This window comes from Amblyraja radiata, chromosome 5 (assembly GCF_010909765.2).
Source record: "Amblyraja radiata isolate CabotCenter1 chromosome 5, sAmbRad1.1.pri, whole genome shotgun sequence".
Classification (NCBI taxonomy): Eukaryota; Metazoa; Chordata; class Chondrichthyes; order Rajiformes; family Rajidae; genus Amblyraja; species Amblyraja radiata.
In genome coordinates, this window is record NC_045960.1 from 77,764,641 (window position 1) to 77,789,519 (window position 24,879).

Here is a 24,879-nt window from a genome sequence, read left to right on the forward strand (position 1 = left end):
CATCTTTTGTTTTGATACTATCCATGATTTCCCTCGTTATCCACGGATGCACTACCTTCCCTGATTTTTTTTTTTGCCAAACTGGGATGAACAATTGCTGTAGTTCATCCATGCAGTCTTTAAATGCCATTTCATATCCACCGTCAACCCTTTAAGAATCAATTGCCAGTCTATCTTGGCCAATTCACGTCTCAAACCCTCAAAGTTACCTTTCTTTAAGTTCGGAACCTTTGTTTCTGAATTAACTATGTCACTCTCCATCCTAATGAAGAACTCAACCATATTATGGTCACTCTTGCCCAAGGGGTCACGCACAACAAGACTGCTAACTAACCCTTCCTCATTACTCAATACCCATGGATTGCATTTGAGATTCCAGGATTATTTTATTTACGCGAGTAAAAACACATGCATATTTTCTTACCCAAACGTCAATGTTTGATCATACTTAAGTTAAATATACCAGTTTTTACTTGCTTGTTTATATTCTCATGTACCAACATGGCTATGTGTGTGGTTGTGAAATGCTTTTATCAGTGTTGGTACAATGGTATTGTACACCACTGAACCTTAAACATTTGCATTCTTCATCATTCTGCAATATACAGTGAGTGTTTGGAAATAAAGTCACAAGCTTTACTGGGTTGAAGAGATGTTCCATCTTGATCAGTAGATGTAGTTTCTAACGTTGATCCCAATCCACCACTGCAACATTGACTGAAATGGCAGATGGTCCTCCAGGTGGAGTTAAGTATGTCACGTGATGTTGCGTGGACATATTTGGTCTCATCAGGCATACGTCACTGACAGAAGTGTGTATAGAATCACCTCAAGTCTTGGTCAACTTCACTGCCTGGCCGCTGGGAGATTTAAGTTGAATGGATACACAAGATACTCCATATGCTCGAATTTGATTTATATATTTAAGTTGAAAATGACTTAAATAAAGCACGTCACCGTATGACACATACACTGCCTCTGGCCGAGCGGTTTTGGACCAATGTCCTGACCTCTTTTGGTGGGCCAGAAGATGCCAAAGGCAACAATGACAATTATTGGATAGCCTTTTCAAAGCTGGCACTGGAAGGTCTTGCTTTGTATTGTACAAAACGTAGTGCTGGAATGGAAGCAGAAATTGATAGAGGTTCGCATTGGTACATGAAATAGAGACCTTATTGTTTCCTCAAAGGGAATTGTCACTTTAATTTTAATGTAATTAAATAATTATATTTGTGGTTAGTTTAATTAAAAACAGTAAAATTTAAGTGTAGTCAAAATATGTAAGTTTGCAATATCTGGCATGGTAGTTCAACAAAAACCTATTTATGAAATCATGGGATTTTCTATATGCAATAACATTTTAGTTTTAGAGATACAGCATGGAGACAAATCAACACTGACCATCGATCACCTGTTCAAACTAGTTTTACATTATCCCATTTTCTCATCCACTCCCGACACATCAGGGGCAATTTACAGAGGCCAATTAACCTATAAACCTGTGCGCCTTTGGGATGTGGGAGGAAACCCATGCGGTCACAGGGAGAACGTGCAAACACCACACAGACAGCACCCGAGGTCAGGATCAAACCCGAGTCTCTTGCGCTGCGAAGCAACAGCTCTACCAGCTGTGTCACCCCAATTCCTATAGGTTTCTCACTAGTTAACCAATGAAAGAATATAGAGATGGACAGGAAATGCCAGGTGTAAGATTTTAGTTTGCACTCATTAATGCTGCAATATATCAATAAAATAATGAGAAATGTTTCATAGGAGCATTAACCCAAATTCAATTTTCATTATTTAAAAAATGTAGGCATTTAAGATTTATGGTTGTGATGAAAGGAATTTGTGATTTTATGTTAGAATAATTTTCAACATTGAAAGGCATGCAATTAAACTAAGTAGTTGAAATAAAATATCTGCAAACCTGCAGAGTAAAAGCAGATAGCTATGCAAGTTATGTAACTCTGACTGTGCTGGAGCAAGAGTGCCATCTTGTGGCAGATCTGTTTACCAAACATTTTATGAAGTGATTAAGTGTTTACGAAGGAACTGCTGATGCTGGAAAATCGAAGGTACACAAAAATGCTGGAGAAACTCAGCGGGTGCAGCAGCATCTATGGAGCGAAGGAAATAGGCAATGTTTCGGGCCGAAACCCTTCTTCATGAAGTGAGTAGTCTTCACAGTTCTCTTTATCAGCTACTTTTTTGCATATTTTTAATTCATTTATTGTAAATTTCACTACATCATCGTCTATATCTCGTTTCCCTTTCCCGTGACTTTGTCTGAAGAAAGGTCTTGACCCGAAACCTCACCCATTCCTTTTCTCCAGAGATGCTGCCTGTCCCACTGAGTTACTCCAGCATTTTGTGTCTATATTTATTCTATGAAGTGATTTTGAGAAATGAAGAGACCAGAGTTTAAATTCAATTTAATAATCTGGATTTTTAAGGAATAACTAGCGGTAGGAACTATAACCACTGGATAATTGCAAAAACCTATCTGGTTAACTAATGTCCTTCTGGGAAGGAAATCTCCAATTCGGGTGAAAACTATGTGATTCGAGATACGACAATACAAGCGATTCTTAAATAACCATTTAACTGCGTGTAAAAAAAAACCCCAGAAAATACAACAGATGAACAACTTGGCATCAATGGAAGCACGGAACACAGCAATGTCCAACCAAGCCTAATTGACATTGCAAAATCCTCCTTTGGGCTGTAGTGTCTAAATTGGGAGAGCAGTCCCAGATAGATTAAGCAATAACCTTAGTGTATCAGACTCCTCAATCACATTCCCTTGCGACTTCCTGCCCCCTTGAACGCAACACAGCAAGTAGCATAGTGGTATACAGGAGGGAGTGGGTTGCCACGGGAATTCTCTTCCAACTGCATGAAACGGGGACAAGGACGTTTCCTCTAGAAGACCACCTATTGCATTCTCTCAGCTGAATCAATGTTGCTCCATCAGTCTGATGAAAGGTCTCGACCTGAAACGTCACCCATTCCTTCTCTCCAGAGATACTGCCTGCCCCGCTGTTACTCCAGCATTTTGTGTCTACCTTCGATTTAAACCAACATCTGCAGTTCTTTCCTACACTCAATGTTGCTCCATGTTGAACAACACTTGGAAAATTCAAAAGTTACAAGGGCAGAGAACAACATTCTCTGGATGGTCAGGTCCAGTAGGGTAAAGTGCCCAATAGGTCTGTGGCAGATCGTGATCAAGCACAATGGAATAAACCTCCTTGACTGCATTCTTGCCAATGTGTGTGTTCATTCTTGCCATTCTGTGGCAGCCACGTGTTCACGATGGCACTGCTAGAAAGTCCGCAGATTACACCTCAACACTAAGGATACACTCTTCCTTTAAATGACACAGCAATCATGCTGAACGGGACAAATTCAAAATCTAAGAGTTCAAGAGTGGACATTCATAATGTGCCATAGGCCATCAGAATTTGCAGAAATGGGCACCGCCATAATCTAAAAACTCATGGCATATCATTGCAATCACTAACACCACAATCCATCCAGGGAAGCTGCAGCAGACATTTCTAAAAGTGACATTCCAACCAGATTCATGCTGTAGCTCAGGACCATGTGTGATAAAAGAGCAAACACAACCTGTATAGAGCTAAACACTCCCACAATTAAAGCACCAAAGCTATGCAATCCTACATGGCAGCGCAAATGAAAAATTAAACAACTAAAAGGTGGTGGAAGTCCCAAGCACACCCCCATCCTCAATGCCGGCATGACCCAGCACACAACTGCAAAAGGCTGAAGCATTCACGACCACGGTCAGCTGGTCGGACAACATCCCTCGACGCGTCTTAAAGGACTGCGCAGAGCAACTGAAAGATGTTTTTGAAGACATTTTTAACGTCTCACTCAGCCAGCCAGTAGTGCCCAATTACCTCAAAAGTGCCATCATCGTTCCCGTCCCGAAGAAGCCCAACCCAGCCTGTCTCAATGACTTTTGTCCAGTGGCTCTCACACCCATATTAATGAAGTGTTTTGAGCGGCTGGTCATGCAGCACATCAAAAACTATCTCCCTGCCAACCTGGACCCACTACAGTTCGCTTACATAACCAACAGAGGATGCAGTCTCTACAACACTCAACCTCGCACTATCACATCTCGACCGGAAGAACACCCATGCCAGGATCCTCTTCATAGACTTCAGCTCAGCTTTTAATACAATCATCCCACAGCAGCTGGTGGAAAAGCTGAAGCTGTTGAAGGTGGACACTGGAACCTGCAATTGGATCCTTAACTTTTTGACGCAGCGGCAGCAGTCAGGGTGGGCAGCAGGACATCAAGAACCATCGCAGTGAGCACTGGCTCACCCCAAGGCTGTGTCCTGAGCCCCCTGCAGTTCAGTCTGCTTACTCATGACTGCACTGCCAGACTCAGCAATAATTATATCAATACGTTCACTGATGACACAACAGTGGTGGGTCTCATCAGTGACAACAATGAATCGGCATACAGGATGGAGGTGGAGCTGCTTACAGAGTAGTGCAGATCTCACAACCTCACCCTCAACGTGGAAAAGGCAAAGGAGATGGTGATCGATTTCAGGAGGGCTGGCAAACAACATCATACACCGCTGCATATTGATGGAGCTGCTGTGGAGAGGGTCAGCAGTGTGAAATTCCTGGGATTTCACCTGGCGGACGACCTGACCTCAACGACCAACACCACAGCAGTCATCAAAAGAGCACAGCGGTGGCTCCACAACCTCCGGAGACTGAGAAAAGCAGGTCTCCCCACTGTTCACCTAACGACCTTCTACAGGGGCACCATCGAGAGCATGCTGACCTACGGCATCACTTTCTGGTTTGGGAGCTGCAAGGCTTACGAACAAAGACAGCTAAACAGGATAGTGAAGACAGCCAGTAGGATCATTGGTGCTCCACTCCCTTTCCTGTTGAAGATCAATCAGTAGCGGAGCATCAGCAGAGCCATCTCCATTATTAAGGACCCTTATCACCCATCACACCACATCTTCTCCATTCTGCCATCTGGGAGGAGGTACAGGAGCATCAGCTGCAGAACCAGCAGGATGCTACACAGCTTCTTCCCACAAGCAATGGGGATCAGCTAACATCTTAGCTACGATGCTGAAGATCTGCTCTCCATTTTGCACCTTTAACCAAGTTGTTCCAATAAAGTTACAAAAATGCCATTTATCCAACTAGGCACCAGTTATGTCCTGTGCACAAAAAATAACAAATGCAATAATTAGCACACAATCATTCTATTCTCAATATTCCATATAGATGTTATCGTGGAATTTACTCTCCAGTTTAAATTGGGGTTTGCCTGGGCAACTCTACTCCACACATCATAGAGCTTTACAATATGGAAACAGGCCCTTCAACTCGCAATGACCATGCTGAGCTAGTTGGCATTCTGGGCTCGTCCGATTTGCCAGCATTTGGCCCATATCTCTCTATCCATTTGTCTGACCAAATGTCTTTTGAAAGTTGCAATTGTATCCACTTAATTCTATAGATACTGCCTAACCTGCAGAATATTACCAGCATTTTTAATTCCTATATCAAATTTACAGCATCTGCAGTTTTTTTGATTTTGCTAACTTACCTTTCCTGGTCCTGGAGAATATTGCTACTTTGTACTGAATGGAAGCATTGCCCCACTGGTCAATAACCATTTAGATCTGTATACAAAATCTGCATGAATAATCTTGGCCATTGTATTGTAAATATTGTGCTGGTATGTTCATTGAACTCCTACAATGGCTGACAATATTCAGTCAAGCTTCCTATACGCCATTCAGAACAAAGTAGCAACACCCATTGGGGCCACTAGGGGGGAGCTGAAATTGCAAATTAGGAAAATCAAAAAAATGTGCAGATGCTGGTAATTTCATATAAAAATATAAAATGCTGGAAATGTTCTGCAGGTCAGACAGCATCTGCAGGTCAGACAGCATCTGCAGAAAGAGAAGCAATGAAATAGTTTCCAATTTAAAAAAGCTTAATAAACAACCATTCTGTGTTCAAGTTTGACTAAATCCTGGGAGGCTAATTTGCCAGATTTCAAGTTTGGCCGTTGGAGCTTTGTGAAAGAATGAAACCTTCCCAGCACACATGGAGTTCACAAAGAATGGGCTTAGGAATTCCAATTCCAATTGCTTATTTTGATTGTCTTATCCGTTGTCTTAATCAGGACGTAGCCAATTTTCAACTCAAAGCAGCATGAAAATGAGTTTTCCTGAAGTATTATGGCACTGCACTATACTAGATCAACTTTGTGGTGGAGCATGGAGCATCTGCATTCTAACATCTACTACTTCAATGCACATTATAGATTTAACTTTGGTTAAAGTTGTGCCTAATTGCATCGCATGGTAGCATTTATATATATAAAAATCAAACCAAAATAAATTCATCTTAAAAACCTGCAAGAAAATGGAATGAAAAGATTATTAACTAATATCCTCAGACTAGTGAAAGCAAACTTGGAAATATAGGCAGGCTTATTATTAGCCCAACACTGAACTGATGAGTAAGGAATAGTTTAATAAACAACTACTTAATGGTGATCCTTTGAAACTGCCCAGTTAGCATGAAAACATGGTCAGTTTTTTCATAATTGACAGAAAAATGTGTAATTAAAATCCCACTTTTCATTAATATTTCACTAAATCACACAACCCACAATAGTTTTTGAAGTGTTTATTCATAGCAACTCTGACACCTAATGTTTCATTGCCACATTAGATCGATACCGAAACTGTCAAGCTCTTATACAGGGGTCAATGTGCAGAAGCTAGTGATTGTTAACCATTTCTAGATGTCATTTTGCAGTAATAAACATCTTCAAGGTTCTTTAGTAACTTGTCAGTTTCTTTGTTGAACTAAATTAAGGCGCATGTTGCAATCAAAAGCGCTTGAACAATTGGTTGGGAAGAAAGCCAAACTGTAAGAAAGACGACTGCGCCTCCTTTTCAAGAGCAGCCAGCTCTTGCACGGTCGGTGCCAAAGCATCAACATGACCCTTAAACGTGCTACCTGCCAAGAGGAAGAGCAAGAGTGAGAAAATTAAGACATTTAAATTAAGACATTTACAGTTTAATTCATCTTAGGCGACACACATTCATTACTAAAGAAGCCAGCTGAGCCTACTGTTCTTTGAGTTGACAGAAGCAGTTCAACAAATGTACTTTACAGAATAAAATTTGTAAGAGGAAAGCGAGCCTACGAATGCAGTTATTTTAAAATCTCATTAATTGATGATAAAGAAAAGAGATACCAAAACCGGCAGAAGCACAAAAACATGTAGGGACAATTGTTCATCTGTCACATGGATTTTGCTTCAGACTGAACTGGTATTCCTCATTACTAAAGGTGATCTGGCTCCAGCTAGCTTTTGTTCTTCCTACTTTCTACTAAATATGTTCCAAGGTATAACACCGAATTTAATCTTGTATTTTCTAAATTTGTACTAGGTAAGAACTGAGGAGTTGGAGAAACAGATTACATTGTTGCATTAATAATCCAGAGGTCAGAGCTATTGATTCACAAATTCAAACTGCACCATTCCAGCTGGGAAGTTAAATAAATAAACATGGGACTTGGAAAAACCTCAGTAATAGTATTTGTATGTACCAGATTAGTATAAAAAGATACATTTGATTTAATTTAGAGATTAAAATCTGGTTCTTTACCAACTGCCCTTCAAATTTGAGTGGATTACTGGGAAATTTAAAAGGGGATTATAGTTGGGCAATAAAGTTATCTTGCCAATGACAACCACATACCATTGATGAATGTAAAAAATCTTTCAAGTACAGATGCATTGGTAACTAGAGGGCATGGATTTAACTGATTAGATCAAAGTGCAGAGGCAATTTGGAATTTTTTTATTTAAAAAAAAAAGATTTTTGTATTTTGATTAGCAGATTCAAAAGTAATTTTCAAAAGGTGACTGGATAATTATTTAAAACAGGGGTTACGACCGAATGTGGCCCGTAATCCGAAATCATCCGGACCGCCGGCGTATTTTTTTCCCCGTAATCATCCAGCCCGCAGACATCTGTCATTTCCGGTACGTGGAAGGTGAATTTCAGACCGAAGGTCGGGTGAAACACTGAAAAAGACGCATTCAATCCTGCTGCCCATCGCCCTGCGTGGGGGCGGGCTCCTCCTCCTGGGCCTGAGGCTGCGGCGCCCAAGTGCGGTGACGCAAGGAAGTCTGCGCTGGTGGCCGCAATGGCGGAGCCGCCGAGCGACGTGCGCGGCCGAAGCTCTGGCTGTACCGCATCCTGCACAAAGCCACCGGCACGGCCGTGTACCTTCTGTGTTTCTGGGCTTCACTGTCGGGATCGGGCCGGGGATGAGTGAGTGTGATATTTGAGCCATCGCCTTCAGGACCGAGCCATAGATGCGTATGTGCACCATGTTCGTGAGCGCCCGTAAAAAGGGGCCAGTGCTCCGGATGGCGTCCTGGAAGGGGCGGGATCTATGTGAACACGTGATTTGATGCCTGCCATCCAGGGCGGGATGGGGGCGGGATCCATGTGTACGCGTGATAGATGTGGCCCGCCATCCGCTCACAGACACGCGCCTGGCCCCTATGCAGAACAAGGTTGCCGATCCCTGATTTAAAGGATAACAATACAAAGATAGAGTAAGAGCAAAGGAAAATGTAAGTTAGACAGGTCTTTCAAAAGAATAGTCATTGATTTCACATATATCAAATGGCCTTCAAGTCTATGCATTCTATGATTTTATTCAAATATTATGGGTTTATTTTCTAAATAGAAATGCAACATTATGATAAAGTTCTTCTCCAAAACACTCACCTCCCATTGCTTTTTTCTGTCCATAAACTACTTTACCATCAAACTCATCCACTGGAATTTTTAGGTCAGGCTCAACTTGAGAGATGATGACATTCAAGTGCTCTTCAACTTCAGTCAACAACTGTTTGGAAACAGGGTCAGACGGAATGGACGTAAAAAGAGAAAACATTTCTTAGTGACAAATCTTAGGCTTTGGGTGGAAACCGGAACAACTAGAAGAAAACCTATACAGCAATCTCGTGCAAAGACAGCACCCAAGGTCAGGATGGGTACCAAGAGCTGCTCCAATTTGATCTTCCAACATCTCTCATTAAGCCTCTGGAATTCTTTATTATGTCAATACGCATCGTATATTCTTCTAAAATGTGGCCACTTTCCCGGAATTCTCCTGGAAATATAGCACAGATTACCTATTTACCTGCACAAGGGATTACAGGGGATGATGCCACTTCTGCTATACATTCAGGTATAGCAGATAGTTTTTCTTATTTTTTTTTTACTATTTTACCATGCATGTATTTAATTTATGCAGTCAGGAATGGTTCTGATGTGATAATATTGTTATCAGTTCATCTTACATTGTAGTCTTGCATGCCAAAACATGTGATGTCAAAAATAAATGAAAATAAACCCCACACAATCTGATTTAACGTGAACATGTCCAAATTATTTAACATTTGTCAAATCGTATTGCAGATATAAAACAATCTCATTGCAAAAGTCTAATCATGTTCCTATAATGTGTTTAATTTAGCTAAGATGAGTTCCAAGGGTATGAAAAAATAACATTTGACTTTACAGAAAATTAATCAGCTGCAGCTTATTTACAGCTATAAACGCAGTAAATGAAAACAAACACAGCTATCCCTTGGCATGATGACAGGCAGCATAGGGTGAAACATCTAATTATACAAAGATGATTTTGAAAATTAAAAAGTAATTTAAAAATGGGCATCATGCTATAATTCCTCCTGTTCTATGCCATTTATATCTAAATAAATGAGTTTGTATATTTTGGACAATATAATTGTTGCAACTTGAGGTAAATGGCTGTAAAATTAAACGTTTATAAATACTGTACCTGCATTTCATTGTACCATATGGTACATCCACCTTGATCCTTCAGCTTGGTGTTAAAGCAACCTCGTCCACGAGTTCCACAAACATGGTACCAAACCTATGAATGTTTAAAAGTAAATGATTTAATGGCAAATTGTTTATAAATGTTGGTTGCATGAAAATATTTTTAATTATTTTGCGGATTAGTTCTGTTCTTGATTAGATCATGTGTCAGAGGTTATGGGGAGAAGGCAGGAGAATGGGGTTAGGAGGGAGAGATAGACCAGCCATGATTGAATGGTGATGTAGATTTTAGAATAATGAGATTGTGTCATTGAGTAGTACAAAAACCTAACTGGTTTGCATCTATGTTAACTTTGATAGGGTAGATGCAAAGCTGCCTTCATTAGATATATAGTCTGGCGTCAGTCTCAATATACGTAGTCGGCCTAATCAATAGCTTCTAGATATTAATGGAATCCTGAGAAATAGTATTAATGCAGGAAAGTGATGCTGAGCTAAACGATTAACCATGATCTCAGTGAATGGCAGAGCTGCATGGGGGAGGCATGAATGGCCAGCTCCCTTTTCTGGTTGAAAAAAAGTCTTAAAGCTTTGAAAATGGGAAAAAAGTAAATTCAGTGCAAATTATTTGGTGTAGATGATTGCACAAGATTGGGACATGGGTTGCTTGAGGACCCATGTTTAGTATGCAGATGTTGGGAGGTCATGTTGCCGTTATATAAGACGTTGCGAAGGCGGCATTTACAGTATTATGTTCAGTATTGGGCACAATGTTATAGGAAAGATGTTGTTAAGTTGATAATGGTGCAGAAATTTTTTACAAGGATGTTACCAGGGCTTGAGGGTCTGAGCTATCGACAGAGGTTGAGCAGACTGGGACTCGAGCGCAGGAGGAGCAGCGGTGATTTAAAGAGGTGTATAAAATCATTGGAGGAATAGATTCGTTGGACGCAGAGATTCTTGCCCAGAGTGGGGAAATCGAGATACAAAGGGCATAGGTTTAAGGTGAAGGGGAAAAGATTTTATAAGAATCTGAGGGGTAAGATTTTCATGCAAAAGGTGGTGGGTGTATGGAATGAGCTGCCGAAGGAGGTAGTCCAGGCAGGGACTATCACGACATTTAAGAAGCAATTAGACTGGTACATGAATAGGACAGGTTTAGGGGGATATGGGCCAAATGCAGGCATGTGGGTTGATCGGTGTGGGCAAGTTGGGCCAAAGGTCCAGTTTCCACAACGTATGACTCTATCACCACTGTTAATTGTGGAATGGAGAGAGCGGAAAATGGATATAGCCAGTATTAAACGGCAAAGCTGAAGACATAAAGGGAAGAAAAAGAAAGACATGCAAACATTTAAAGAACAAAATAATGAGTAAAGGTTTGGACAAATTACTGAGACAATGGTAGCCAGTCATAGGAAAGAAATAATAGGTAGGCAATGTCAACCTTTCAGAAGTTAGAGACTTTGCAAAGGTTAATTGTTATTTTATGCATTTTTCAGCACATTGATTTTTAAATAGATTTTAATCTTAATACATAATGAAATGAGCATACTCTCCAAAGGTTTTTTCACATGATTGATCTTAAGACAAGGAACTAGGTTATATAACGCTCAGACAATGTCCAAAAGCCACTGCAACTTTCACAAGTTGTAAACAATTGTCAGATAAATCAAAATTGTAGCTATTTAATGTTAAAAGTTTAACACTTATTCTATATTATAATATAGAATCACTCAAAAAAACCTCTCACGAACAATATTATTAGTGCAATATTTTACCTTTTCTTTCTCAGTTGCCACCAAGGAAATGGCTAGACCCATTCTAAAAAGAGAATTAAATGTTACTTTGCAATTTAAAAAAATGTTTCTACTTTAAGAAAGAAATGAAAATGCAGTTTACAAAAAAAGTGAATTACCTGTCAGCTCTTCCCACTCTTCCAATCCGATGAACATAGTTTTGCTTTTCATCAGGAAGAGTCACATTAATTACTATGTGAAAGTAAAAGTAAATTAGCATTGTGCCAAATTAAAGAGTAACAACACAGCTGTTATATATTTCACTTACCAAAAGGAACACCACGAATATCAATTCCTCTGGCAGCCACATCAGTACAGATCATGAATTTCACATCAATTTTCTTTCCAAAAAATAAATCAAAATATTCAGTTAAATGGCACCATGTTTTTTTTTTTTTTTTAATTGCCTTATTCTGAACATTCTACCATACCTACCTGCAAGTTTTGGCCTTAAACAGTGGTTAAAGATATCAGCACAAAAAATTAAGCAAGAAACTGAACATAGAACATTTTCATAGAACAAGTAGATAGAGGGGTAAGGTAGACAGTACGTTTGCCTTCATGAGTCAGGAGGTCGTGTTGCAGCTTCATAAAACGTTGGTTAGGCCATACCTGAAGTATTGCATGCAGTTCTGTTCAGCCCATGACAGGAAGAATGTGGAAGATATCCGGGAAAACAAAATTTTCCTGGACAGGACCTACAGTGAGGTGGTCACGCCGAGGATACGGGAAGAGCGAAGGTGTGTGACTGAGAGAAAGGGTGCTAACCGTGGAGTGCAGGAGACCCAGGTGGCTGTGCCTAATGAAAACAGGTACGCCCTCTTGGAAACTGTCGGGGGAGACGACGCTTCCAGTCTGAGAGGGAGATACGTTGGTGGCTCCAATCCTAGAGCTGGGACTCGACCGGCGAGACCGACTTCGGGCAGAGCCATGGTGGTGGGTGACTCAATTGTCCGAGGAGTGGACAGGGGATTCTGTTGCGGTAGACGAGACGCGAGGATGGTCTGTTGCCTCCCTGGTGCCAGGGTTCAAGATGTCACGAGCCAAATTCAGAACATCCTCGAGAGGGAAGGAGAACAGCCGGCAGTAGTCGTGCACGTAGGCACAAACAACATCGGGAAGAAGAGGAAGGAGGTTCTGCAACTCGAGTTCAGAGAGTTAGGAAGAAGACCGAAAAGCAGGACTTCTAGGGCGGTTATCTCTGGATGGCTTCCAGTGCCTGGTGCTAGTGCGGACAGCAACAGGGAGATAGGGGATCTGAATGTGTGGCTGAGGGGCTGGTGCAGGGAGCAAGGATTTAGATTTATAGACCACTGGGATCGCTTCTGGGGTAGTGGAGACCTGTACAAAAGGGGCGGGTTACACTTTAACTGGAGGGGGACCAACGTTCTGGCAGGCAGGTTTGCTGGGGCTACGCGTGTGGGTTTAAACTAAATAGTGGGGGGGAGGGTTTGACAAATTGGGAGTAAAAAGATGGAGTTGAAGGGTAAGTGAGTACAGAAAAAGTTACAAAAGACTCTCTAATTAATGGGAAGGAAAGTTGAAGAAGTGATAAAGAGAGTAAGGTCAGGGCCAATTGCGAGTGGTGAGAGAGGGGAGGTGAATACCGAGGTCAAAGTGTTGTATATGAATGCGCGAAGTATAAGAAATAGTGGACGAGCTTGAGGCTCAGTTAGAAATTGGCAAATATGATGTTGTGGGAATTACGGAGACATGGCTGCAAGAGGGCCAGGGCTGGGAACTGAATATTCAAGGGTATACCTCCTATCCAAAAGACAGACAGGTGGGCAGAAGGGGTGGTGTAGTTCTGTTGGTGAGGAATTAAATGTAGTCCCTTGCAAGGGGTGACATTGAAACAGGAGATGTGGAGTCAGTATGGATAGAACTAAGTAATTGTAAGCGTAAAAGACCGTAATGGGACTTATCTACAGGTCCCCAAACAGTAGCCTGAATATAGGGTGCAAGTTGAATCAGGAGTTAAAATTGGCATGTAGTAAAGGTAATGCTACGGGTTGTTATGGGAGATTTCAACATGCAGGTAGACTGGGAAAATCAGGTTGGGACTGGACCCCAAGAAAGGGAGTTTGTGGAGTGCCTCCGTGATGGATTCTTAGAACAGCTTGTATTGGAGCCTACCAGGGAGAAGGCAATTCTGGATTTAGTGTTATGTAATGAACCAGATTTGATAAAGGAACTTGAGATTAAGGAGCCATTAGGAGGTAGTGACCATAATATAAAAACCTGGATGCAACATAACTTTCTCAAACTCAACAGCGATAAGACAGAATTCCTCCTCCTAGGCTCCAAAGCCACTCAGCAAAATCAATAACCCCACTCTCACCATCGACGGCACCACTGTCTCCCCATCTCCCCAGGCCCGCAACCTTGGCGTGATCTTTGATTCCACCCTCTCCCTTGAGCCTCACATCCGCCATGTCATTAAAACCTCCTTCTTTCATCTCCGCAACATCGCCAAACTCAGACCCTCTCTCACACCTCCCGCTGCTGAGACTCATCCATGCCTTCATCTCCTCCCGACTGGACTATTGCAACTCACTTCTCCTTGGCATCAGCTCCACCTATATCAACCGACTCCAACTGGTCCAGAACGCAGCCACCCGACTCATCACCCACACCAAATCCTGGCATCACATCACTCCAGTCCTCAAACAACTTCACTGGCTTCCCATCTCCCACCGGATCACCTACAAAATCCTGATCCTCACCTACAAAGCCCTCCACCATCTGGCCCCCCCCTATCTCACTGACCTCTTCTCCCCCTACCAACCCTCACGGTCCCTCAGATCCACATCAGCCGGTCTCCTCTCCATCCACAAGTCCAACCTCCGCAGTTTTGGGGACAGAGCCTTCTCCAGGGCAGCTCCCAGGCTCTGGAACTCCCTCCCCCAACTGATTCGCAATTCCGTGTCCCTCACCATCTTCCAGTCCCGCTTCAAGACCCATCTCTTCACCTCTGCCTATCCTTAGCCCCACGTCCCCCTCCCTTTTAATCTGTGCATTAATTGCCTCATATTGTGTTTTGAATTGAATTCTGTCTTTACTTTGTGTACTAGTCATGTCTCTACTATTTAATTCATACCCCTTACATGTTTTTCCTCTACCTGCTAAATGTTTGTAAGGTGTCCTTGAGACTCTTGAAAGGCGCCCATAAATAAAATTTATTATTATTATTATAATAATATGGTCAAGTTTAATCTACAATTGGAGAGGGAGAAGGGTAAATCGGAGGCGTCGGTGTTACAGTTGAATAAAGGGGACTGCGGAGCAATGAGGGAGGAACTGGCCAACGTTGACTGGAAAGATACCCTAGCAGGGATGACAGTGGAACAACAATGGCAGGTATTTCTAGGAATAATACAGAAGGTGCGGTATCAGTTAATTCCAACGAGGAAGAAAGATTCCAAGCGGAGTAAGGGGCAAACCTGGCTGACAAGGGATGTCAGGGACAGTATAAAAATAAAAGAGAAGTAGTACAACGTAGCAAAGATGAGCGGGAAGCAAAGGATTGGGTAATGTCTACAGAGCAACAAAAGAGAACTAAAAAGGCAATACGGGGAGAAAAGATGAGGTACAAAATTAAGCTAGCCAAGAATATAAAGGAGGCTAGTAAAAGCTTCTTTAGGTATGTGAAGAGGAAAAAAATAGTTAAGACCAACGTTGGACCCTTGAAGACCGAAAAAGGTGAATTTATTATGGGGAACAAGGAAATGGCAGATGAGTTGAACAGGTACTTTGGATCCGTCTTCACCAAAGAGGACACAAACAATCTTCCTGATATACTCGTGGCCAGAGGATCTAGGTTGATGGAGGAACTGAAGGAAATCCACATTAGGCAAGAAATGATGTTGGGTAGACTGATGGGACTGAAGGCTGATAAATCCCAAGGACCTGATGGTCTGCATTCCAGGGTACTTAAGGAAGTGGCTCTTGAAATCGTGGATGCATTGGTGATAATTTTCCAATGTTCTGTAGATTCAGGATCGGTTCCTGTGGATTGGAGGGTAGCTAATGTTATCCCACTTTTTAAGAAAGGCGGGAGAGAGAAAACAGAATTATAGACCAGTTATCCTGACTTTGGTGGTGGGAAAGATGCTGGAGTCAATTATAAACGATGAAATAGCAGCACATTTGGATAGCAGTAACAGGATCGGTCCGAGTCAGCATGGATTTACGAAGGGGAAATCATGCTTGACTAATCTTCTGGAATTTTTTGAGGATGTAACTAGGAGAATGGAGAGCCAGTGGATGTAGCGTACCTGGACTTTCAGAAAGCTATTGATAAGGTCCCACATAGGAGATTATTGGGCAAAATTAGGGCACATGATATTGGGGGTATAGTGCTGACATGGATAGAAAATTGGTTGGCAGACAGGAAACAAAGAGTAGGGATTAACGGGTCCCTTTCAGAATGGCAGGCAGTGACTAGTGGGGTGCCGCAAAGCTCGGTGCTGGGACTGCAGCTATTTACAATATACATCAATGAAGGGATTCAAAGTAACATTAGCAAATTTGCAGATGACACAAAGCTGGGTGGCACAAAGTGTGTGAACTGTGAGGAGGATGCTTTCAGAATGCAGGATGACAGACAGGTTGGGTGAGTGGGCAGATGCAGTTTAATGTGGATAAATGTGAGGTTATTCACTTTGGTAGCAAAAACAGGAAGGCAGATTACTATCTAAATGATGTCAAGTTGGGAAAAGTACATCGGGATCTGGGGGGGTTCTTGTTCATCAGTCAATGAAAGTAAGCATGCAGGCAGTGAAGAAAGCAAATGGCATGTTGGCCTTTATAACAAGAGGAGTTGAGTATAGGAGCAGAGGTCGTCCGGCAGTTGTACAGGGCGCTAGTGAGACCACACCTGGAGTATTGTGTGCAGTTTTGTCCCATACTTTGAGGAAGGACATTCTTGCTATTGAGGGAGTGCAGCATAGGTATACAAGGTTAATTCCCGGGATGGCGGGACTGTCATATGCTGAGAGAATGGAGCTGCTGGGCTTGTATACTCTGGAGTTTAGAAGGATGAGAGGCAATTTTATTGGAGCATATAAGATTATTTAGGGTTTGGACACGCTAAAGGCAGGAAACATGTTCCCGATGTTGGGGGAGTCCAGAACCAGGGGTCACAGTTTCAGAATAATGGGTAAGCCATTTATAATGGAGATGAGGAAACACTTTTTCTCACAGATAGTTGCGAGTCTGTGGAATTCTCTGCCTCAGAGGGCGGTGGATACCGGTTCTCTGGATACTTTCAAGAGAGATCTAGATGGGGCTCTAAACGATAGCCGAGTCAGGGGATATGGGGAGAAGGCAGGAACGGGGTACTGATTGGGGATGATCAGCCATGATCACATTAAATGGAGGTGCTGGCTCGAAGGGCCAAATGGCCTACTCCTGCACCTATTGTCTATTGATATGGTGGGGGTGCAGAAGAGGTTTAGTAGAATGATGCCTGAATTAGAGGATATTAACTATAAAGAGAGGTTGGACAAATATGGGTTGTTTTCTCTGGAGCATCGGAGGTTGATAGAAGTACATAAAATTATGAGAGGCATAGATAGGGCATTCAAAACCTTTTTCACAGAGTACAAATATCAAGGACTAAAGGGGATAGCTTTAAGGTCAAAGAGGGACAAAGGGTGGTGGGTGCCTGGAATGCGCTGCCAGGTGTAGTGTGGAAGCAGAAACAATAGAGACGTATAAGAGATTGGCATATAAATATGCAGAGAATGGAGGTATATGGATCATATGCAGACAGAGAAGATTAGTTTAACTTCATCATGCTCGGCACAGACATAAAGGTCGTGTCCCTGTGCTGTACTGTTTTATGTTTAGAAGAAAGTTTATTAACCCTACTAATGCTTATAATTAACCTGCAAGAGGCTAAATATATAACTAAATATGGATTGCAAGTATATAATTGGAGTTATCAAGTAGGTATCTCCCTTCACTGGTGTTTAATTGAATACATATTTAAGAAAAACATTTTTAATTTGCCAATTTTCTTAGAATTGCATTGTGTTTTTTTCTTTTAAAAAGTATTAGCAATACTGATGCATTTTGGAAAACTAATCAATATTTTATGTCAAATTACTACCAAAAAAATAATTTGTGAAATGCAACAAAAATAAATGCACTAAGAGATGAAATTACTGAAATCCAGCAGTTGCACACTGATTTTTAATGTACTCAACCCGACTACCAAAGTGTTAACATACACAATATTTCTCAGAAGGTAGACAAAAATGCTGGAGAAACTCAGCGGGTGAGGCAGCATCTATTGAGTGAAGAAATAGGCGACGTTTCGGCTCGAGACCCTTCTTCAGACTGACGTGGAGGTGGGGGGTGGGAGGGGATGGGAAGAAGAAAGGAAGTGGCGGAGATAGTAGGCTGTGGGAGAGCTGGGAAGGAGAGGGGAAGGAGGGAGAAAGCAAGGACTACCTGAAATTGGAGAAGTCAATGTTCATACGGATGGGGTGTAAACTGCCCAAGTGAAATATGAGGTGCTGCTCCACCAATTTGCGGTGGGGCTCATTCTGGCCATGGAGGAGGCCCAGGACAGAAAGGTCAGATTCGGAATGGGAGGGGAGTTGAAGTGCTGGGCCACTGGGAGATCAGGTTGGTTAGTGCGAACCGAGCAGAGGTTTCTCAGAAATATTTCTCAGAAGTACCTTGAATCGTTCCAAGTTTTGCTTTCTTTCATTTGGCTTTCTGTCACCATGCAAACAAACGCAAGAGAACTGATGTCCCTTTTTATCTGGACCTGAAACAGCAAATTAATTTGATGTGAGAAACTCAACCCCATGGCAAATAATCAGAACAAACCAACACACTTTAAAACTAACTCACCTCCTCCCATCTGAACAAAATATTGTTCCATGTTATCACAGTCAATCTTTGTTCTGCAAAAAATGATCGCTTGATCCATTTTGTGTTCTTTGATTGCACGTATAGTATATTCACCTTTCAGTATTTTAATAGCTTCAGACCACATCTCTAGAAAAACAATAGGGTTAATTAAACAAAGAAATGTTTAAGCAAAATGAAAACCACTAAAATAGCTATTAATAAATGCTAAGACCAAAACAACAGAAAGGTGATTTTAGATTTTTTTAAATCATCTACTCCTTCAGCAACTCTTGTAAAAACATTGTGACATTTGAAACTAAATGCAGAAATGTCTTTCTCACTGCTATTTACCCATAGTATATTTGATGTTTTCCTCTTTTGACTACAGAAATCTATCATGCTGTCCATGTATCTCTATAATTGATGCACCTTGGAATCACAAATAGCCATTGAATAAAACTCGCAGAAAGGTACAAAAGCAAAATAAAAGTGTTAATAGAATGACTTAATCACAAGGGGGATGGAGCAAATTATGCTTCTGCTGCACAACAGTTCTGAGACAGACATAATTAGTTCTAGGCATCTCATCTTAAGGATAAATTAGCTTTGGAGGATGCACAGTGAAGTTTCACCAAAAGGGGACCAAAACTATCAATAGTAAGTTGGCTTGTTCTAATCATGATGCTCTTAATGATGAAATGTTTCAAATGGTGAAAAAATTCAAATTATTTCCTCTAACAGGAAACTGTTTACATATAGAATGTCCTCTGCCTCACCTATTCAACGACAAGATACTCCTTGCTCTAATATCTCTTTGCACAAAATTATTTATTTAACTCGTCACTCGGTGTTAATAATTTGAATTCAATTTATGTTCATTGACCTTGAAACTTTTACGTTTCAAGATGTCTCCATTACACAAAATATTTGACAGGTATTATGCTTTGAGAATGCATCATTGCCACAGGCAATGATGGTCCAATTCTATACTGCCATCGTAGAATCTGCCCTCACCGTCTCCATCATGGTCTGGTTTGGCTCAGCCACCAAGCACGACCTCCAGAGGCTGCAGCAAATTGTCCGATCAGCTGAGAAGGTTGTTGGCTGCAACCTTCCCTCCATTGACGAACTGTACACTGCAAAGGCCATGCAGCGAGTGGGAAAGATCATCTCTGACCCCTCTCACCCTGGCCACAAACTCTTTGAATCACTTCCCTCTGGAAGGCGACTCCAGACTGTCAAAGCTGCCACAGCCAAACATAAAAACAGCTTTTTTCACGAGTAGTAGCTCTAGTCAATAATCAAAAATCTGTAGGCTCCTTTTGCTCTGGTATTTTAATTTACATGTTTAATCGATAATGTTTTATTATTAATGTTTAATGTTTTATGCGTCATTCTTAATTGTCACTGTTTGTCATGTTGTCACTTGCAAGCGGAGCACCAAGGCAAATTCCTTGTGTTTGAACATACTTGGCCAATAAACTTATTCATTCATTCATATCTAATGAAACTGTACTGACCAGCACTATTGGCACCAGGTCTTGTGTTATCTTTTGCATGAACTTCATCTGTCTGAGGAAGAGAAACAAAGTAGATCACACACTTTGACCCCCTACTGGTTTAATATTTACACATTATTTATATGTTCTTTGGAGTTGGCAAAGCAGGTGGTTTGGAGGAAAGTCAAGTTACAGAAACAGGACCTTCAGCTAAACTTGTCTGTGACTACCATCATGCCACGTATAAGCAAGTCCCATTTACCTGTGATTGGACCATTTCACTTTATCTTTATCATCTATGTACCTGCCCAAATGTCTTTTAAATGTTGTTAATTTACTTGCCTCAACTATGTCCTCTGGCAGCATGTTTCATATACTTTTTCCACCCTCTGTGGAAAAAGTTGCCCCTCGGGTTCATATTCAATCTTTTGCCTCTAACCCTAAACCAATGTCCTCTAGTTCTTTATTCCGCTATCCTGTGAAAAAGACTGAATTCACCCATTCCTCCCATTATTTAATACACCACTCTAAGATCACCCCTTGGCCCGCTAGGAATAAAGCTCTAACCTGACCAACCTCTCCATGTAGCTCAGGCCCTGGTGTCCTGACATGTAAATCTTCTTTGCACTCTTTCCAATTTAATGGCATTTTTCCAAGAGAAGGATGACTAAAACTAAACACAATACTCCAGGTGCAGCCTCAACATTTTGTACAACTGCAATGCAATGTGGGCTGAAGGGCAATGTGCCAAAAACATCTTCTTCACCACACTATCTAACTGCGATACCACTTTCAGGGAACTACGTACTTGTACTCCTAGGTTACTCTGCTCTACATCAGTCCTCTTCTGTGCACTGTGGAGGTCCTGGCCTGGTTTGACTTCCCAAAATGTAATACTTCACACTTACAACACTCAGGCACGAGACAAGAAAAAAACTGAAAAGAGAGGAAGTAAGATGGGGATCCAGGGGGCATTGCCCCGATAGGGTTCCAAGGGGCAATGCCCCTGGCGAGGGTAAAAAGGTAATGCAGAAATGTTTTGATAATTGTACCTTGAAATTACACAGTTTTCTTGCCTGTTTACCCTTACTGTATACTGTAATTTTTTTAATTGTACCTTAAAATAATACCATTTACTTGCTTGTCACTTCTTAATTTACACAGAAAATGTGATAATCATACCTTAATATGACACCAACAAGCAAAAATGCTTGTTTACACTTGTCATATTGAAAATATTTTATAATACACCTATACGTATCATGATATCTTGCTTGTTTACTCTAATTAGTGAGGTATCCTTTACACAGGTAATTTTTGATAATTTTTTGATAATTATACCTTGAAATGACACCATTTCCTTGTGTGTTTACCCTTAATTTATAGTTTAAATTTTTTTTATACCTTACAATAACACATTTCACCTGATTGAATCAGGTAAAAAAAAAGAACATTGTAGTGTCTATGACATACAGACTCTTGAATGCAGTGAGCGTTGTGTACGTAACTCTGTGCGCCCCGCCCCAACCCCGTACGGTAGGCCTAGGGGACAGAGGAAAACCGCTACACTACATGTGCAGAGCCGAGCGCTAGCTGTAGAGATGCGCTGCAAAGACGGTCGACCCGCACCCGCTTACACGCTTTCCGCTAAAATCGACTCCGCGGATTTCCACGCACTCAACCATCGGCAGAGCGGCTCCCTGTCTCGCGGAAAGATTCAAGGATCAAGATTCAATTTAATTGTCACACGTACCAATTTAAGGTAGTGACATTTGAGTTACCATACAGCCATATTAAGTAAACAGCAAAATTACACACAGCACATAAAGTCAATACGGTGTTAAAGTCAATAGACAATAGGTGCAGGAGTAGGCCATTCGGCCCTTCGAGCCAGCATTCAATGTGATCATGGCTCATCATCCCCAATCAGTACCCTGTTACTGCCTTCTCCCCATATCCCTTGATTCCGCTATTTTAAACCCTATCTAGCTCCTTCTTGAAAGCATCCAGAGAACCTGCCTCCACCGCCCTCTGAGGCAGAGAAGTCCACAGGCCCCGTGGTCGGAGCTCCAACACTGGCGATCCTCGGCAAAAGATCCCAGGCTTCGCGATGGTAAGTCCGTGCCGGATTTAAACAGATTTGTTTTTTTAACCGAATGTCAAAATCCGTGGAAATCCGAGGAGAAATCTCATGCCTGTCTGAACTCTATTAACCATTCTTCAGTCCACTTGCCCAACTGATAAAGATCCTGCTGTGATTCTTGATAACCATCTTCATTGTCTATGATACCATCTATTTTAATATCATTTACGGACTTACAAATCACGCCCCACATTCTCATCCAAATTGTTAATATAGATGAGAATCAGCAAAGGGCCCTGCACCGATCTGAGGTACATTATTAGTCACGAGCCTTCTGTCCAAAAATGTTCTAGTATTCTCTACGCACCACCCTCTGCTTCTTGCCATGAAGCCAATTCTGTATCCAGTATACTTGTTCTCTCTGGATCTCATACGATCTAACAATTCAAAGCAGCCAGCTAGGAGGACCCTTACTATCAAAACCTTGCTAAAATCCTTATAGACTAATTCTACGACCCTGCCCTCGTCAACCTTCTTGGTTATTTAAAAAAAATCAAATTAGTGAGACACATTCTTCCACATACAAAACCATGCCGACTCCCATGTAAAACATTCAATAGAACTATTTCAATGTATACTGACAAAGAGGTTGCATGCCATCCTTGTTGAGGTAAACAGGTCAAGTACACTAAAAGTAATCAATTCTTTTTACCCGAATACGTCGTCCAAGTTTCTCCCAATGATGATCCACTTTTGGGTTAACTCGCAGAACAACATGATGGACTGTTTCCGGAACAGAATCCTCGCCTTTCAGGTCTACCCAGGTTGGGAAATGCATAATTTTCTCTGCGAGCTTCTTAACATCAAATGAATGTAGTGTTGCAGAGCAAATAATTACCTGTGCAAAGAATGGTAAGCAAAAGTGATAACATTTAAAGTTTGAAAGGCCAATTTCACTACAATTAGAAAATATTGTAAATCCTCCGTTAATTTGTTCTGTAATAACCCATGCCAGTGGATTTGCCATGTGAAATACCAATGCACTAATCAGATTCTATGTTACATTCATAACCAAGAAGAAGAAAGTAGTGCAGCTCATTTGATGCCTCAGGTCTGCTCCACGATTTAATAAGATCATGGCTGATCTGAAGACCACTTTCCACTTTCCTGTTGCCTTTCCCCCACAGTCTTTGACAAAAAAAATGTTTTCTGTTGGTTTGGATACATTTAATGACTTAGCCATCATAGAGAATTTCAAAGATGCTCAATACTCCCATCCCAGTATTAAATAAGCAACTCCTTATTTGGAAACTGTGCACTTAGTCTTAACCTGAAACGTCACTCATTCCTTCTCTCCAGAGACACTATCTGTTCCACTGAGTTACTCCAGCATTTTGTGTCTATCTTTGGTGTAAACCAGCATCTGCTGTTCCTTCCTATACACCCCTAGTTTTAGATTCACTCAAGAGCGGTAACCATTCTCTGAGCATCTTCCCCCAAAAAACCTCCTCAGGATTGCATGCTACATTAAAATCATCTCTCATTCTTCTCAACTCTAGACATCAGTCCATTGGTCCATCTCTCAACCACTTGTAATGTATGTATTTTGTTTCATAAATAAAACAAATATATATATTTGATTAACTATACATTACCTGCAATCTCTTGCCATCAGATGTTACTTGAGGTATCTGAGAGTGTATTCTTGAAATGAAGTCAGAATATCCTTGTGAAATCAATCCATCCTACAAAGGCAACCACATTAGTTGGCTGCTTATTAGTCATAATAAAAATAAACATGAAATCAAAATAAACCAAAGGACTTTTTTTATGAATAGATTTTTTTTGGTTTGCCTCTCTCCATTACAAGGAGGGACCATGAATTTGTGCATATATTATTTTCTTTAATTATTAAACCATTTTTGTGTGGAAATTAAACGCAGGGGACAACAACCTTTAAAAAGTGCCAATGTTGTTGTGTTGGAGAAAAGTGGTTACACCTTGCTGATAAGTATAGACACTTTAGAAAGATTTCATGAATTCTTCAATGTATTAGTAATGGTGAAATTCATCAAACACTTTTTTTAGTAACATTATTAGACCAATTATTGAGCATTTAAAAATAAAGTTGGCAAAGAAGTATTACAATTATTGTTCATTTTACCAAGCAAAATGGTTACTTAACATGCACATAGTCATAGAAACATGCAGCACAAATAGTTTCATTTATTGTCACATGTACTGAGGTACAGAGTAAATAGCTTTTTTTTGCGTGCAATCCAGTCAGCGAAAAGACTACACACGATTACAATCAAGCCCCCCACAGTGTACAGGTACAGGATAAAGGGAATAACATTTAGCGCAGACCCTTCAGCCCATTAACTCAGCACTGACCACCAGCCACCCATTTACACAAATTCTATATTAATTCCTCATCAACTCTCATCAACTCCTCCCGGATTCAACCACTCACCCACATCAAGGAGCGATTTACAGTGGCCAACTACCTTTCCAGACCGCACTTCTTTAGGACATGGGAGGAAACAAAAGCAGCTAAAGGAAAGGCACGTAGCAACAGGGAGAACATGCAAGCTCCATCTGAATAGCACCAGAGTTGAGAAAGAACTTGGATCTTTGGTGTTGTGAAGCAGAACTCAATGCCTCATGAACCCTTGGCTGAATGGGCCTTGCACAACCTCCAT

At 41.2% G+C, this 24,879-nt stretch overlaps 1 protein-coding gene across 1 annotated transcript in view; it reads right to left on the reverse strand.

The window, feature by feature from the left end:
* Nucleotides 1-6,702: 6,702 nt before the first annotated feature.
* Nucleotides 6,703-24,879, reverse strand: part of ddx1 (DEAD-box helicase 1) — a 38,014-nt gene continuing 19,837 nt past the window's right edge. Inside the window, exons 16-26 of the mRNA XM_033021572.1 lie at nucleotides 23,833-23,922; nucleotides 22,890-23,075; nucleotides 20,116-20,167; nucleotides 18,596-18,742; nucleotides 18,418-18,509; nucleotides 11,997-12,069; nucleotides 11,848-11,920; nucleotides 11,711-11,753; nucleotides 9,928-10,023; nucleotides 8,847-8,967; nucleotides 6,703-7,053 (exon numbers count right to left, since the gene is read on the reverse strand). Coding sequence (XP_032877463.1) covers nucleotides 6,923-7,053; nucleotides 8,847-8,967; nucleotides 9,928-10,023; nucleotides 11,711-11,753; nucleotides 11,848-11,920; nucleotides 11,997-12,069; nucleotides 18,418-18,509; nucleotides 18,596-18,742; nucleotides 20,116-20,167; nucleotides 22,890-23,075; nucleotides 23,833-23,922 — 1,104 coding nt within the window. The 3' untranslated portion in view covers nucleotides 6,703-6,922. The remainder of the gene's footprint in view (nucleotides 7,054-8,846; nucleotides 8,968-9,927; nucleotides 10,024-11,710; nucleotides 11,754-11,847; nucleotides 11,921-11,996; nucleotides 12,070-18,417; nucleotides 18,510-18,595; nucleotides 18,743-20,115; nucleotides 20,168-22,889; nucleotides 23,076-23,832; nucleotides 23,923-24,879) is intronic.